Below are 14203 nucleotides of genomic sequence, written 5' to 3'. Positions count from 1 at the left end.
ATTTAAATATATTATTAAAAGAACTTTAATAAATAAAATAAATGTCAATTTTTGAACCGGTTTTGTGGAAAAAAATCACCATTTAAGTGGTGGAAGAACCTGAGAATTAATAGAGAGATACTGGGAAGAGTAATCATCTCTGTAAACAGACCAGGTTGTTGTTATTTAATTAACTCTGTGTCAGACCCACATCGTGCACGCTCAAGTGATTACTAATCTTGACAAAGTTAAGGACAGTGGTTATAGATTGGGATATCTGGGAACCAGGTCTGTGACAGTGTCCCAAAAAGATGCTAATTGCATTATGTTTAAAACAGAAAACTCAAATCTTTGACATCCAATATGTGATGAGTTACTCACCTGCGTGTACACACACCCAGACCCGCTGACTGTGACAGTGTAATCTCCTGGGACACTGGGCAAGGTGGCGCGCTGCAGGAGCAGGCGGTTGGAGTCTTCTACGTGGAGCTTTGCAACGTGAGCGCCGTCCATGGTGACGGAGATGACACGAGGACCATCGTGGCTGAGAGCGTGATAGCCATAGAGAGAGAGAGCTTGGAGAGCAACTACTGTGTCCTGGTTAAAGCACAAAACATAGTAAAAGGTAAGGAAAGGCCTGAGGATGGTTTATCAGCTTCCTGCACTCACACAAGAGACACAGCCCGCCAATGCTAGGCATGCACAGTGCACACATACATAATATATAAATACATACAACAGAGCATACACATATATATATATATATATATACTGAGTCTGGTTCTTATTCAGTACTGTTAAACTCAATGTCAAACATTGTCCATGTTGTATCATCACTTTATACTAACCAAAGATCTACATAAAATGCTTCTAAATTTCATTTTAAAAAATTGTGAAAAAAATGATATAGGACAGTGCACAGTGCATGTGATCTAATAACAGGGCAGCACAATATATCGTAATGGGTATGAAGTCCCAGCGGTAGTATAGCCGCCTGTTCATATCCCAATGCCGGCAGCCCAAAGGAAGAAGATCCAGACAGGGCAGGTAAGTACTTTATCCCTACCCCTCCCCCACCTATCCCTAACCCTCCCTTAGTGTTGCCTAACCCTAACCTCACTCCCTAGAGCCTAACCCTAACCTTCCCCTGGGGGTGTCTAACCCATACCCCCTCTTACCGCACCCTAAACCTAACCCTCCTGGGGGGTGCCTGACCCTAACCTTCCCCCGGGGGTGCCGAACCCATACTCCCTCTTATCGCACCCTAAACCTAACCCTCCCAGGGGGTGCCTAACCCTATCCCCTATCCTCCCCCTGGGGGTACTTAACCCTAACCCTCACCCCTAGGGGTGCCTAACCCTAACCTCCCTCCCAAAAAACATAACATAAAAACCCTATACGCTCCTTAAAGCTAATGTGGCTAATGCTATGGGCGCCCGGACTTACCTCGTTCGGTCCGGTGTCCTTTGGCGTTCCGGCTTCGGGATTAAGATACGCGCCGGTATTTTGACGCCTGTCTTAAATCCCTTTTTGGGATTCGGATGTCGGTATTGAGACCAAATTACATCCCCATTGTATCATGCTTTCCTAGTTCGTAACTGCATACAGTATATATAACAATTTTGTTACTTTATATGTAGGTGTTACTGATGCTTGTACAACTGTAGTAGATAAGTGAAAGGAGTAAATGATGAAGTGTGTAGAGATGATGGAAGGATGAACATGAGGAGTGAAGAGATGTGAATATTACAGGTGTGACATGAAACCTACCTGAGTGGACGAGAAGCCACCATTAGGATTTTGCTGCTTTATGAGCCAGGTGACAACTTTAGTGGCCGCTGTTATATCTTCACCAGCGATCATGGGTTTGGCCAATAGGGCCAGCAGAACATAGGCGTTCATCTCAACTTCTATAGATTGGGCCCTTCTATGAGGGGCCCTTACTGTCCCTGATTCATCTGAGTACTCCAGGCGATGCCAGTGGACCGTACCATCTGGAATATGAAGTAATGCAATTTATTGTTACTGATCATATTTACAGCAACCTCTGGAGCTCGGCTGCAGTACAACAATTTTAAGATCTACTTTTCTAAGTTTCTCTTGGTTTAGTTACGTGATCATCCTCCATCACGTGGAAACACAGATATGCTCTGTAAATCAAATGGTTCATCCATAATAGTATCACATTTATGCAACTGTATAAGCGCACTTATAAAAGGCACACACATCGGAACAGCAGAAACAGGAAACTAAACCGGTGATATGGAAAAGGGGATTGGTATGAAATACCGCCGGATGTTAGCACGGCCGATGTTATACCGATGCCGGAAAGCAGAACAGCAGGATCCCGACTAAGGTAAGTTTCTAACTATCCCTAACCCTCCCCCCCCCTAACCCTAACCCTCCCTTAGGGGTGCCTAACCCTAACCTCCCCTCCAGGTGCCTAATCCTAACCCCCCTTCCCCGCAGCCTAACCCTAAGTCTCCCGGAGGGGGTGCCTAACCCTAACCTCCCCCCGCGGGTGCCTAACCCTCCCTTCCCCTAGCCTAACCCTAACCCACCTGGGGGGTGCCTAACCCTAAGTCTCCCCCAGGAGCCCCAAATCTAACCCTTCCCTCCGCGACTGTCTGCACCCGGCACCCATCTTACCTTTGTTCGGTTTGCCGGGCGTCGGGCTCCCGGCGTAGGTATAATGACAGGCGTTGAGATTTCAACGCCGGTCATTAGTCCCCTGCTGGGATTTGACAGTTGGAGAACTGATGGTTGGCATTTCGACCGCCGGCTTTTTGACTGCATCCCATGGAAAAGGACAAATGGCAATTACATACAGTATAGAAAATATATTTAGAAAATTTTAGCATGAGGATTAGGTATAAAATCTGTGATAAGAGAAGAAGAATTCTGCCATTAGGAGAACATCCGGCATCGACACTGCGTACAACGGGATGTAGTCACAATCCCGACACCTGGGATACCGGCACTGGAATCCTGACTCCTGCCAGAATCAAGGCACCGGCATCCTGACTGCCAACATCCCAAAGGTAAGTAGTGGGGGGTCAAAGAGGGTCAGGCACTAGGGGGGGAGGGTTTGGCATTAGGGGGGAAAGGTTAGGTTTAGGGTGTGAAGCGGAAGGGTTAGGGGTAGGATCAGGGGGGGAGTAGGATACCTACAGACAGGTGTCGGTATTCTAACCCTGTTGGGATGCCGGTGTCTGGATTTTGACCGCTGGGATCCTGAGCACCAGCATCTCGTACCCAACCCGCGTACGACTGTGTTCCTTCTACAGCTGACACTCTCCTTAGGCGTGCATTTACATCTGGGGGTCTTAGATCTCATACATACAGTACCAGCGTTTTGCATTAAATGACAGAAGTACAAATGTCACTGAAAACTCATGTAAAGTGCAAATCTGTTTGACGTGTACTTTTTAATAATGTGCTTTATGTACTTTACTAATATTTTGATGAACTGAGTCACATTTTTCTGCTTCTGGTTTATGAAATCATTTTATACATATTTTTTTCATTGCACTTGTTTGTTTTACAGTGATTATATATGTTTTATTCAGTTTTGTTTATAGATTTAGAGATGCACATCTTACTATTGCAGAATGATCTTGTGATTATTAACAATTCTGAGTTGGACAAATCTCGTTTGCTTCTCACATTGGGGCATGGCTAATTGCAGCGCCAGACCTATTCAATTAGCGGGGAGTCCCTGCAGTCGGACTTTACAGTACCTCGCAGCTCATGGAGGTGTGAGGTAAAATCTGCATAAAAAACACCAAATCGGACTCGCACACGGGTAAAAATCCCATTGATTCTGCAGCTTACATGGAATCAGTGTGTTTCCGCGCGTGAGTCCCAATTATTTGGCACAGGATAAAGGCTATTTAATTGAATAGCTTTTCCCCGCGCCGCTGGGATTTTGGCCGGCAATTAGTCACGGGGGAAACCCCGCTGCTAATTGAATATGCCCCATAGGGGTAGATGTACAGTACTAAGCCTTGGAGAGGGATACAGTGGAGAGAGATAAAGTACCAGCCAATCAGCTCCAAACTGTCACTTTACAGGCTGTGTTTAAAAATTAGTTAGGAGCTGATTGGTTGGTACGTTATTGCCATCCACTTTATTTCTCTCCAAGGTTGAATACATAGACCCCATAAGCTAGAGGTGTTATTTGGCGGTAACGGGAAGATGGCACAAGGTAAGTGTCCCGTGGGCATTCAGAGATGAGCGTATACAGAGATGAGTCCAGTAGGATACGGCTGATGCAAATGCAGTGATGGTGGCTGATCTTGCAAAGGGAAAGTTGGGGATGCATCTTCCCATCTGATGTTCTGCATGTCATGTGACTTACACTGCGGTGTAGTAATATCACCTCTGTGACAATATATCATGCCATCGTATGGCGGATCGTTTAGTTTGTACTCGGACATAGAAGGTGAGATGCACTAAGCCTTGGAGAGTGATAAAGTACCAACTAATCAGCTCCTGTCAGTTTACAGGCTGTGTTTGAAAAATGACAGTTAGGAGCTGATTGGTTGGTACTTTATCACTCTCCAAGGCTTAGTGCATCTCCCCCCATATGTTGTTGCATCATTTAAATAATTTATGTTTAGTAACATTTACTTTCTTGTTGTTTATAGCTTCTTATGAGTTTGAATGTAGATTCCATCATTTGAATTAGTGATTACAGTATGTGGTGGAAGTTAGATCTAAAAACTCTAACAGTCTCTTTATTGCTGGTTGATACTTTCTCTCACCTTTCTTAATGGCCTGTTCATCGAGGGTCTGAAGGAGCCGAGAACGAAGTTCCATTTTGCCGGCAAGAGTAAAAGCGTAAGCCATTAAAGCTTGTGTGTAGACACTGTTTTTATCATCCAACGCACTCTCCAAGCAGAACAACGCGTTTCGCACTACTATGTCCTGTGAAGAAAATGGTTTCACTTATATAAGTGCTCTGTCTATGTATATGTACTCTCTATAGAGTGATATTTTCTGTGGCCTCTATTTTCCTTCAATGCTTTTGCAAACATGCTCCCCTATTGAAATGGGTGCGTTTTACTTAGAGGGTGTCACACAGAGTAGATATTGTGCTCTGACTGCTGTTATACTGAAAGCAGCACTTACTGTTGGGCCAGCTGGAAAATGGCTCAGACATAAAAAAAAAGTGCTTTATAGAAGTCCATGTTATTTTTCCAGCACCTGTCACTTGAGCAATGAAACCTTTCCTTGCCTGTTTTTTTCTGCTGTATGAAAAGCTCTTACAAAATACAAACACTCTTTTTGGTTGTGGAGAGTCAAAAGTGAGACTCTAATGGTGCATACACACACGGTCAGATTTTTCTTCAGATCTGAACGATAACGATTTTAAAAATCGTTCAATCGTTCATGTCTGAAGGAAAATCTGACATATCTGACATGTTTGTCAGATGAACGAGGAACGATGCGCGTTCCCGCTGGTCAGATAACGATATCTGACATCTGATGTGTTTGCAGTCAGATTTGGACGATTCCATTCATTTTAATTAGGGATGAGCGGGTTCGGTTCCCTGAGAACCGAACCCACCCGAACTTCGGGGATCCGGGGCGATCCGAGCCCAAGCTCGGATCTCCCTGTCTGCCCCGGATCCCTCTCCCGAGGCAAAACCTCGAGATCTGCTGTCGGATCTCGAGGTTTTGCCTCGAGCGGCCATTTTAAAAAAAATGCCTTTGCCTTTAATGGGCAAAGTGCTGATTGGCTGACAGAGCCGTCTGTCACGGCTCTCAGCCAATCAGCATTATGGTGCTCATTTGCATGTAGCACGGACTCGTGAGATCCGTGCTACATGCATCTGTGTGATTGACAGTGACACAGAGCACAGATGGGTCAGTGAGACCCGTCTGTGCTGCTGTGTATTTCAATGACACAGATGCACGCACGGAATAGGAGATCCGTGCTACTTGCATCTGTGTCATTGACACAGAGCACTAACGGGTCCGTGAGACCCGTCTGTGCTGCTGTGGTAAAAAAAAAAAAAAAAACCTGTGTAAAAAGAGAAAAAAATGGCGTGCCCGCCCCCCCCCAAAAAAAGAGCAACCAGCCCCGGGCATTAGTGACCCAGTGCTGGGTGTGCTTAAATACAGGGGACAAACGACATAGGGGTCCCCTGTACTTAAACACAACCAGCACCGGGCTAGTCAGAACCAGAGCTGGTTGCCAAAATACGGGGGACAAACGACGTAGGGGTCCCCCGTATTCTGCGCAACCAGCTCTGGGCTCTGATCCGGTCCTGGTTCTGGAAATACAGGGGAAAAAAATGAGTAGGGTTCCCCTGTATGTTCCAGAACCAGCACTGGACTTTTTCTAGCGGGGGGCTGATGCCACAGCCAGGGGAGCCCTTTCACCGGGCCCCCCAGCCGCAGCATCAGCCCTGACCGCTAGTCAGCCCAGGCCGGGGATCCCTGGAGAGCTGGGGACCCCCCCAATAAAGGGGTCACCCTCTCCAGGGCACCCCAGGCCCAGGCTGATAGCCCGGGGCTATCCCCGCCACCCCTGGTGGCGGTGGGTGGCGGGTTGATTGTGTGGTGTGGTGTAAATAAAGAATATCAAACATTGTCTTTACAAGTAGAACTGCAAGTCCCAGCAAGCCTGCCCCACATGCTGGTACTTGGAGAACCACAAGTACCAGCATGCAGGGCATTAAGGGCCCACTAGTACCTGTAGTTCACCTGTAAAAAAATGTTTAAAAAAAACACAGGACACACACACCGTGACAGTATAAGTTTATTAAACATACATACACACACACACACACACATGTACACATACTCACCTATGTAACCCTGTAGCATCGGTCCACTTGTCCGGTAAAGTATCCATAGGGGACCTGTGAAAAAAAACATACTCACCATCTCCTATGCGAGGTTCTGTCCTCTTCGTTCCAAAGTAGGCATCCCCGGACTTGGCAAAAAAAAAAAAACGAAAACGCGATCCACGAACTTAGTACCGTTCTATAGAACGGTACTTCCCGAATGAGAGCTTAGCGGCGGGGTATCACCATGGAAACCCCGCTGCTAAGCGTTCATTGGCTGAGAGAGGCCATCTCCCGTCTCTCTCAGCCAATGAACGGCTCCCTCCATTGTAGTCAATGCTGGGAGCCGCAAGGTTATTAAAGTTTACCCTGCGGTTCCCACCATTGACTACAATGGAGGGAGCCGTTCATTGGCTGAGAGACGGGAGATGACCTCTCTCAGCCAATGAACGCTTAGCAGCGGGGTTTCCATGGTGATACCCCGCCGCTAAGCTCTCATTCGGGAAGTACCGTTCTATAGAACGGTACTAAGTTCGTGGATCGCGTTTTCGTTTTTTTTTTTTGCCAAGTCCGGGGATGCCTACTTTGGAACGAAGAGGACAGAACCTCGCATAGGAGATGGTGAGTATGTTTTTTTTCACAGGTCCCCTAGGGATACTTTACCGGACAAGTGGACCGATGCTACAGGTTACATAGGTGAGTATGTGTACATGTGTGTGTGTGTGTGTGTATGTATGTTTAATAAACTTATACTGTCACGGTGTGTGTGTCCTGTGTTTTTTTAAACATTTTTTTTACAGGTGAACTACAGGTACTAGTGGGCCCTTCATGCCCTGCATGCTGGTACTTGTGGTTCTCCAAGTACCAGCATGCGGGGCAGGCTAGCTGGGACTTGCAGTTCTACTTGTAAAGACAATGTTTGATATTCTTTATTTACACCACACCACACAATCAACCCGCCACCCACCGCCACCAGGGGTGGCGGGGATAGCCCCGGGCTATCAGCCTGGGCCTGGGGTGCCCTGGAGAGGGTGACCCCTTTATTGGGGGGGTCCCCAGCTCTCCAGGGATCCCCGGCCTGGGCTGACTAGCGGTCAGGGTTGATGCTGCGGCTGGGGGGCCCGGTGAAAGGGCTCCCCTGGCTGTGGCATCAGCCCCCCGCTAGAAAAAGTCCAGTGCTGGTTCTGGAACATACAGGGGAACCCTACTCATTTTTTGTCCCCTATATTTCCAGAACCAGGACCGGATCAGAGCCCAGAGCTGGTTGCGCAGAATACAGGGGACCCCTACGTCGTTTGTCCCCCGTATTTTGGCAACCAGCGCTGGTTCTGACTAGCCCGGTGCTGGTTGTGCTTAAGTACAGGGGACCCCTACGTCGTTTGTCCCCTGTATTTAAGCACACCCAGCACTGGGTTACTAATGCCCGGGGCTGGTTGCTCTTTTTTGGGGGGGTGCACGCCATTTTTTTCTTTTTTTACACAGGATTTTTTTTTTTTTTTTACCACAGCAGCACAGACGGGTCTCACGGACCTGTCATTGCTCTGTGCCAATCACACAGATGCATGTAGCACGGATCTCCCGGGTTCGTGCTACATGCAAATGGGCACCATAACGCTGATTGGCTTCCTGTCTGCCACTGCAGTGCCACTCCTAGATGGGCCACGTGTTTGTGCCGCCCCCTTGTGTCGCTTAGCATAGTCATCCAGCTTCCTCGGTACAACCTTTTGGCCTAAAAACAATATTGTGAGGTGTGAGGTGTTCAGAATAGAGTGGAAATGAGTGGAAATTAATGTTATTGGGGTTATTAATAGCGTAGGAACAAAAAAAGGCCCATTTATGTGATTTTAGCGGGTTTTTTTTATTTTTTAAGAAAAAATCCAGATCCAAAACACAAAACCCAGAACCCAAAACACGGAAGGGTGGTTTTGGCAAAACCAATCCAGATCCAAAACACGAAGAAAGATCCAGATCCAAAACCAAAACACAAAACACGAAAAGTGTCCGGTGCACACCCCTAATTTTAATGCAGTCAAAAATCGTTCATAGTTCAAATCATTCAAATCGTTCAAACAGTTGGCCAAATCGTTCATATCGTTCAAATCGTTCAGTTGTTCAATCGTTCATCTGACACATCTGACAAATCTGACCGTGTGTATACACCTTCACACCTTTCCAAAGACAGCATGGGGCATTTATAAAAAGAGTCCCAACTAAAAAGTGCAAAAACACTACATCAGAAAATTACTAGGTAAAAAACTGTCAGTGTTACAGTAGGTCTGACTCTGACCTAACCTAGCACATGTGCATTATTAGGGCCCATTATTCGGTCACAAGGGCAATTTACTGTTTCTAACTATCCTGTATCAGTGTGACTGGAATTTCCTTCCCCCTTTTGCTAAGCCTTACTGCTCATCATGTCAGGATGCAGAGTGGACAGGGAAATATACACAGTTCTTCACATATGGGCAGTAGCTTCTGAACTAATGCAATCAATGACTTGATAACCCTTTCTTCTAGTGCAAAGTGAATAATGCAGAATAAGAGTCTAATACACATACCGTGACATTCAGTGGATATTCCAGTAAGGCAATGGTAATGTATGCAGCCAATGTGATTTCATTGTCCACTCCCCCCTATTGGAAAACAATAAGGTTATGAGTGAGATCCTAAAATGCAGAACAGCACAACCACTATTGTATTTCAACGAGACTGTACAGAGCCGGCTCATCACAAAATACAAGTTATTTGTTAAACCAGTCTTTGCTCATGAGAGCCTACAGAAAAAAGGGAGATATAGCCCGAAGACAAGTAACCATAAATATGTGGATATAGAAATATACCCCCCTTAGGCTGTAAGCTCCCATGGGCAGGACCCCCCACCTTTACAGTATGTGCTTTTCCTTCCCTCAAATATACATAATTTCCTCCCCGTTCCCTACAATGACACCAAACCCTTGGCTTCTGCCGCCCTGAAGCTTAAAATATATATATTATATATGTGTGTATATATATATATATATATATATATATATACACACACACACATACAGTATATATTTATAGTATTCGGAATATAAATAAAATGTGGATCTGTGTAAAAGGAAATAAACAAATTAAAACCATAAACAGTATAGATGTTAAAATGGTAAAAAAAAAAATCCACCTCTCATGTGTAGAATTATCTCCACCCAAATCTGGACAATTGTCAAGCCATCTGTAACGTTTGCAAAGCAAGAGTGAGTAGAGGTGAGGACTTTAACCATCTAGGAACCTCCTCCCTGTTACATCACTTGCAGCACATTCATCACATTGAAAAGTATTTTTCAAATTCAAAAACTTTGGCTAAAAACGTAACAATCAGTCCAGTGTCACCTAGCTGCTCCCTTCTCTCTGTTAGATCCAAGCGCCTGCAATCTCCACCACCAACACCTGCATCATCATCAACATCCTCAATCATGATCGGAATCAGAATCATGCATCCAATATCATAAGAATGACTGACTCCTCTCCTATCCGTGATTCCTTAGAACAGGGATGGGGAACCTTTTTTCTGCTGAGGGCCATTTTGATATATATAACATTATTTGTGGGCCTGGTGCAAACCACGCCCCCTCCATGTGACGTCACATGGGTGTGGCCACAATCACTGGAGATTACAGCAATTCCTGGAGCATCATGATGATGCTCTGGGGAGCTGTAAGGGCAGCAGTGTGACCGTCTGAAGCATCCTAAGGACACTCCAGGCAGCACTGCTACATAGATTCTGGCTGCAGAGTGTCATTCTAGGCACCCTGCTAGCCAGGTGAGGCTAGCAGAAAAAAAGCTCAGAGGGCCAGATTAAATGATTCCGCGAGCCTTATTCGGCCCCCGGGCCGTTTAAGGCCCGCGGGGTTCCCCATCCCTGCCTTAGAAAGATCCTTGAGTGCTACGCTTGTTGCTGCAGCTGCAAGTGGATCTTCTTCCCATAAGGGGAACAGGAGGAAGACTACATTTAGTGGTTTAATAAAATAATTGACTGTCAAACAATCATTTGCAAGGGGGAACAGCAGTCACCCAGTTGCACAGCGGATTACTGACGCCATAACAGCTATGCTGGTATTAGATGTGCGTCCAGTATCTGCCATTAATGAAGTGAGTTTTAGACAGTTAATTGAGGTCCTGTGTCATACTACCATGTCCTTTCTAGATTCCACTTCACTAGAATAGCAAATTCCCAATCTGTACAAGGACATTAAGAAAAACCTTATTAATGTCCTCCGAAATGCCGTTGTGCCCACTATCCACTTAACCACAGATATGTGGACAAGCGGGACAGGGCAAACCAAAGATTACATGACTGTGACAGCCCACTGGGTAGGTGTATTGCCTCCAACAGTGCAAACAGCAACAACAGCAGCATCCAACAAATGCCAGCTCATTCAGAGGCAGGCTACTCTGCATCACCTGTTTCACTAAGAGGCATATCGCTGATAACCTCTTAGAAAAACTCAGAGAAATCATTGCAAAATGGCTTACCCCACTTGGACTCTCCTCATGATTTGTGATTTTTGACAATGCCACCAATATTGTGAGAGCATTGCATCTGGGCGAATTCAAACACATCCCATATTTTGCTCACACAATTAATTTGGTGATGCAACATTTTTAAAAAAATTACAGGGGCATGAAGGAGATGATCTCGGTGACCTGAAACATTTCAGGACATTTTCGACATACAGCAACTGCATGTCGAAGATTGCAGCACCAGCAAGTACTGTTGAATTTGCCCTGCCACAGCTGAAGCAAGAGGTAGTAATTAGGTGGAATTCTACCCTCTATATGCTTTAGCGGATGAAGGAGCAGCAAATGGCCATCCAAGGCTACACTGCGGCCTATGACATAGGGAAAGGAGCGGGACTGCACCTTAGTGAAGTGCAGTGGAGAATCATTTCTGTATTGTGCAAGGTTCTCAAACCCTTTGAACTTGACACATGTGAAGTTAGTTCAGATACTGCCAGCTTGAGGCAGGTCATCCCCCTAATCAGACTTTTGCAAAAGCAGCTGGGGAAACTGAAGAGGAGCTGAAAGGGAGCGATTCCGCTAAGTATGTCAGACATGTAGATCAAGCCCTTCATTTGCTTCACTAGGATCCAAGGGTCGTCAATCTCTTGAAATTAGATCACTATATTTTGGCGACCATACTTGATCCTATGTTTAAGTCATATGTTGTGTCTTTCTTTCCGACGGACACAAATCTGAAGAGATGCAAAGAGCTTTTGGTGAAAAAATTGTCAGCTCAAGCGGCACGTGACACAGCAGCATCTCCTTCAGTTTCTGCATCTCCCAGGAAAAAACTAAATTTTCCTAATTGACACACTGCTGGTGATTCAGATCAGCAAAACCTTATGAGAACTGCCTACAATTAGTGATATGTCTATTGTGACTTTGTCTGATATGGTCACCATTCAGAGAATGGTGGATGACTATTTTAGGAATAGCATCCAAATAGGCATGTCAGACAGTCCGTTTCACTGCTGGCAGGAAAAAGAGGCAATTTGGAGTGCCTTACACAAACTGGCTTTGCTTTACTTAAGTTGCCCACCCTCCAGTGTGTACTCTGAAAGAGTTTTCAGTGGAGCCGGGAACCTTGTCAGCGATCGGCGTAGGAGGTTACTTCCCCAAAATGTGGAAAAGATGATGTTCATCAAAATGAATTACAGATTCCACGAGGAAGACCTTTACCAGCAATTAAGTAAAAAAAATACAGAGGCTCCTGTAATGGTGGATTCCAGCGGGGACAAATTAATATTGTGTGAAGAAGAGAATGTACACACTGATGGGGATGATGATGATGATGATGATGACATCATCTGATCTTACCTATGTTGGGGCCCAAACAAACCACAATTGGAAGTCCCTGTCGCTGAAGTGATTGGTTTGTTAAACTATGCATGATCTGTTTAAAAATCTGTTTTATACAACATACGGGTGGGTGGAAGGGCCCAAGGATAATTCCATCTTGCACCTCTTTTCTTTGCATTATGTGCTGTTTGGAGCATTGCTGCCTGACATTTTTCATTTTATAGTTTATTAAACTGCTGTCCTGTCTGCCACTGCAGTGCCATTCTCTTTCCTAGATATGCCATGTTGGTAATAGAACTGCCACAGCCGCTGAAGTCGTCGACATGTGGTTGCTGAATGCCGAAAATGTCCAGAAATTTTTATGGCCATGGACAGCATCTCCTGCATGCCTCTTTAATTTAAAAAATATTCTGAACCACCAAGTTGATTTTGTGGGCAAAACATGGGTCATATTGTTCACCCGTGCTCTCCCCTCCTCCTTCATAAATTTGCTTCGGAATCCAAAACTTAAATTAAATTTACTACGAATCAACCCTTCCTTTTCCTGCCTTCAACTGCATACATACTCCAACTGTCTCAGTCTTGATTAATAAAAAACATTTGTTTCCTGATGTGCCATGTTGGAACCTGAACTACCACATGTTAGTACCGTCCACTGCTGTTGCTTAGCTTAGTCAGCCAGCTAGCTCGATGTAACCTTTTGGCCTAAACTGGATGAAATCAATATTGTGAGCTGTGAGGTGGTCAAAATTGACTGGAAATGACTGGAAATAAATGTTATTGAGGTTAATAATACTGTAGGAACAAAAACAGGCCAAAATTATGTGATTTCAGCTGTTTTTATGATTTTTTTTTTTTTAAAAACACAGATCCAAAACCAAAACACACAAGGGAGGTTTTGGCAAAACCAATACAGATCCAAAACACGAAGGAGATACAGATCCAAAACAAAAACACAGTCGTTTTATAGCACCGGAACCTCGCGCCGACGTGGGACTCTGGTGAGGTAAGTAACATTATGGGTAATATATATAGTTGGTGTCCGCGCTCTGAGGTCTGATGGTGTTCTATGATATACAATCCTAGTGTATTAGTTAGGATATAGGGACCTAAATGAGCAAAATAGTAATAGGTTACTAATTTATATGTTGTGTTCAATGGACCAAATTTCAGAGTCTTGTTTACACAGTCCTGGTGTGAACCACCTGTATGTTACTGTAGGATGGCTGTTCTTAAAACATTAGTCCCAGTGACAAAAGCTGATTTGCTATAACTTTGGGCAGTGTGTTCATCTGTATGTGAATCAAAGTTCAGATTGATGATATCAAAAGTTACTGATGTATTTATCGTGATAAAGATGTACTGAAGATGTATTCTACTGATTCTATCCCAATGAATTTAAGGCCATCTGGTTTACCGTTGTGCACACTTCTAAAGTGGTCTGATACACTATGCCCAACAAAGGCCTTATTGATGTTGTTAATATGCTCATTTATCCTTACTTTTAAGGGTCTACTTGTTCTCCCTACATACTGTAATTGACAGGGGCATTGTAGGACATAGATGATGTTGGGACTGTCACATGT

At 44.9% G+C, this 14203-nt stretch overlaps 1 protein-coding gene across 1 annotated transcript in view; it reads right to left on the bottom strand.

Annotated features, from left to right (window-relative positions):
* LOC148518871 (alpha-2-macroglobulin-like) overlaps nt 1-14203 on the bottom strand; it is a 178041-nt gene that overhangs the window by 31929 nt on the left and 131909 nt on the right. Inside the window, exons 27-30 of the mRNA XM_088476978.1 lie at nt 9335-9409; nt 4746-4908; nt 1750-1973; nt 361-576 (exon numbers count right to left, since the gene is read on the bottom strand). Of these exons, the coding sequence (XP_088333104.1) occupies nt 361-576; nt 1750-1973; nt 4746-4908; nt 9335-9409 (678 nt within the window). The remainder of the gene's footprint in view (nt 1-360; nt 577-1749; nt 1974-4745; nt 4909-9334; nt 9410-14203) is intronic.

The sequence above is a fragment of the Taudactylus pleione genome, unplaced genomic scaffold (assembly GCF_031769625.1).
Source record: "Taudactylus pleione unplaced genomic scaffold, aTauple2 ptg000198l, whole genome shotgun sequence".
Classification (NCBI taxonomy): domain Eukaryota; kingdom Metazoa; phylum Chordata; class Amphibia; order Anura; family Myobatrachidae; genus Taudactylus; species Taudactylus pleione.
The sequence above is the reverse complement of the archived record's forward strand: the minus strand, read 5'-3'. Positions and strand labels throughout refer to the sequence as shown.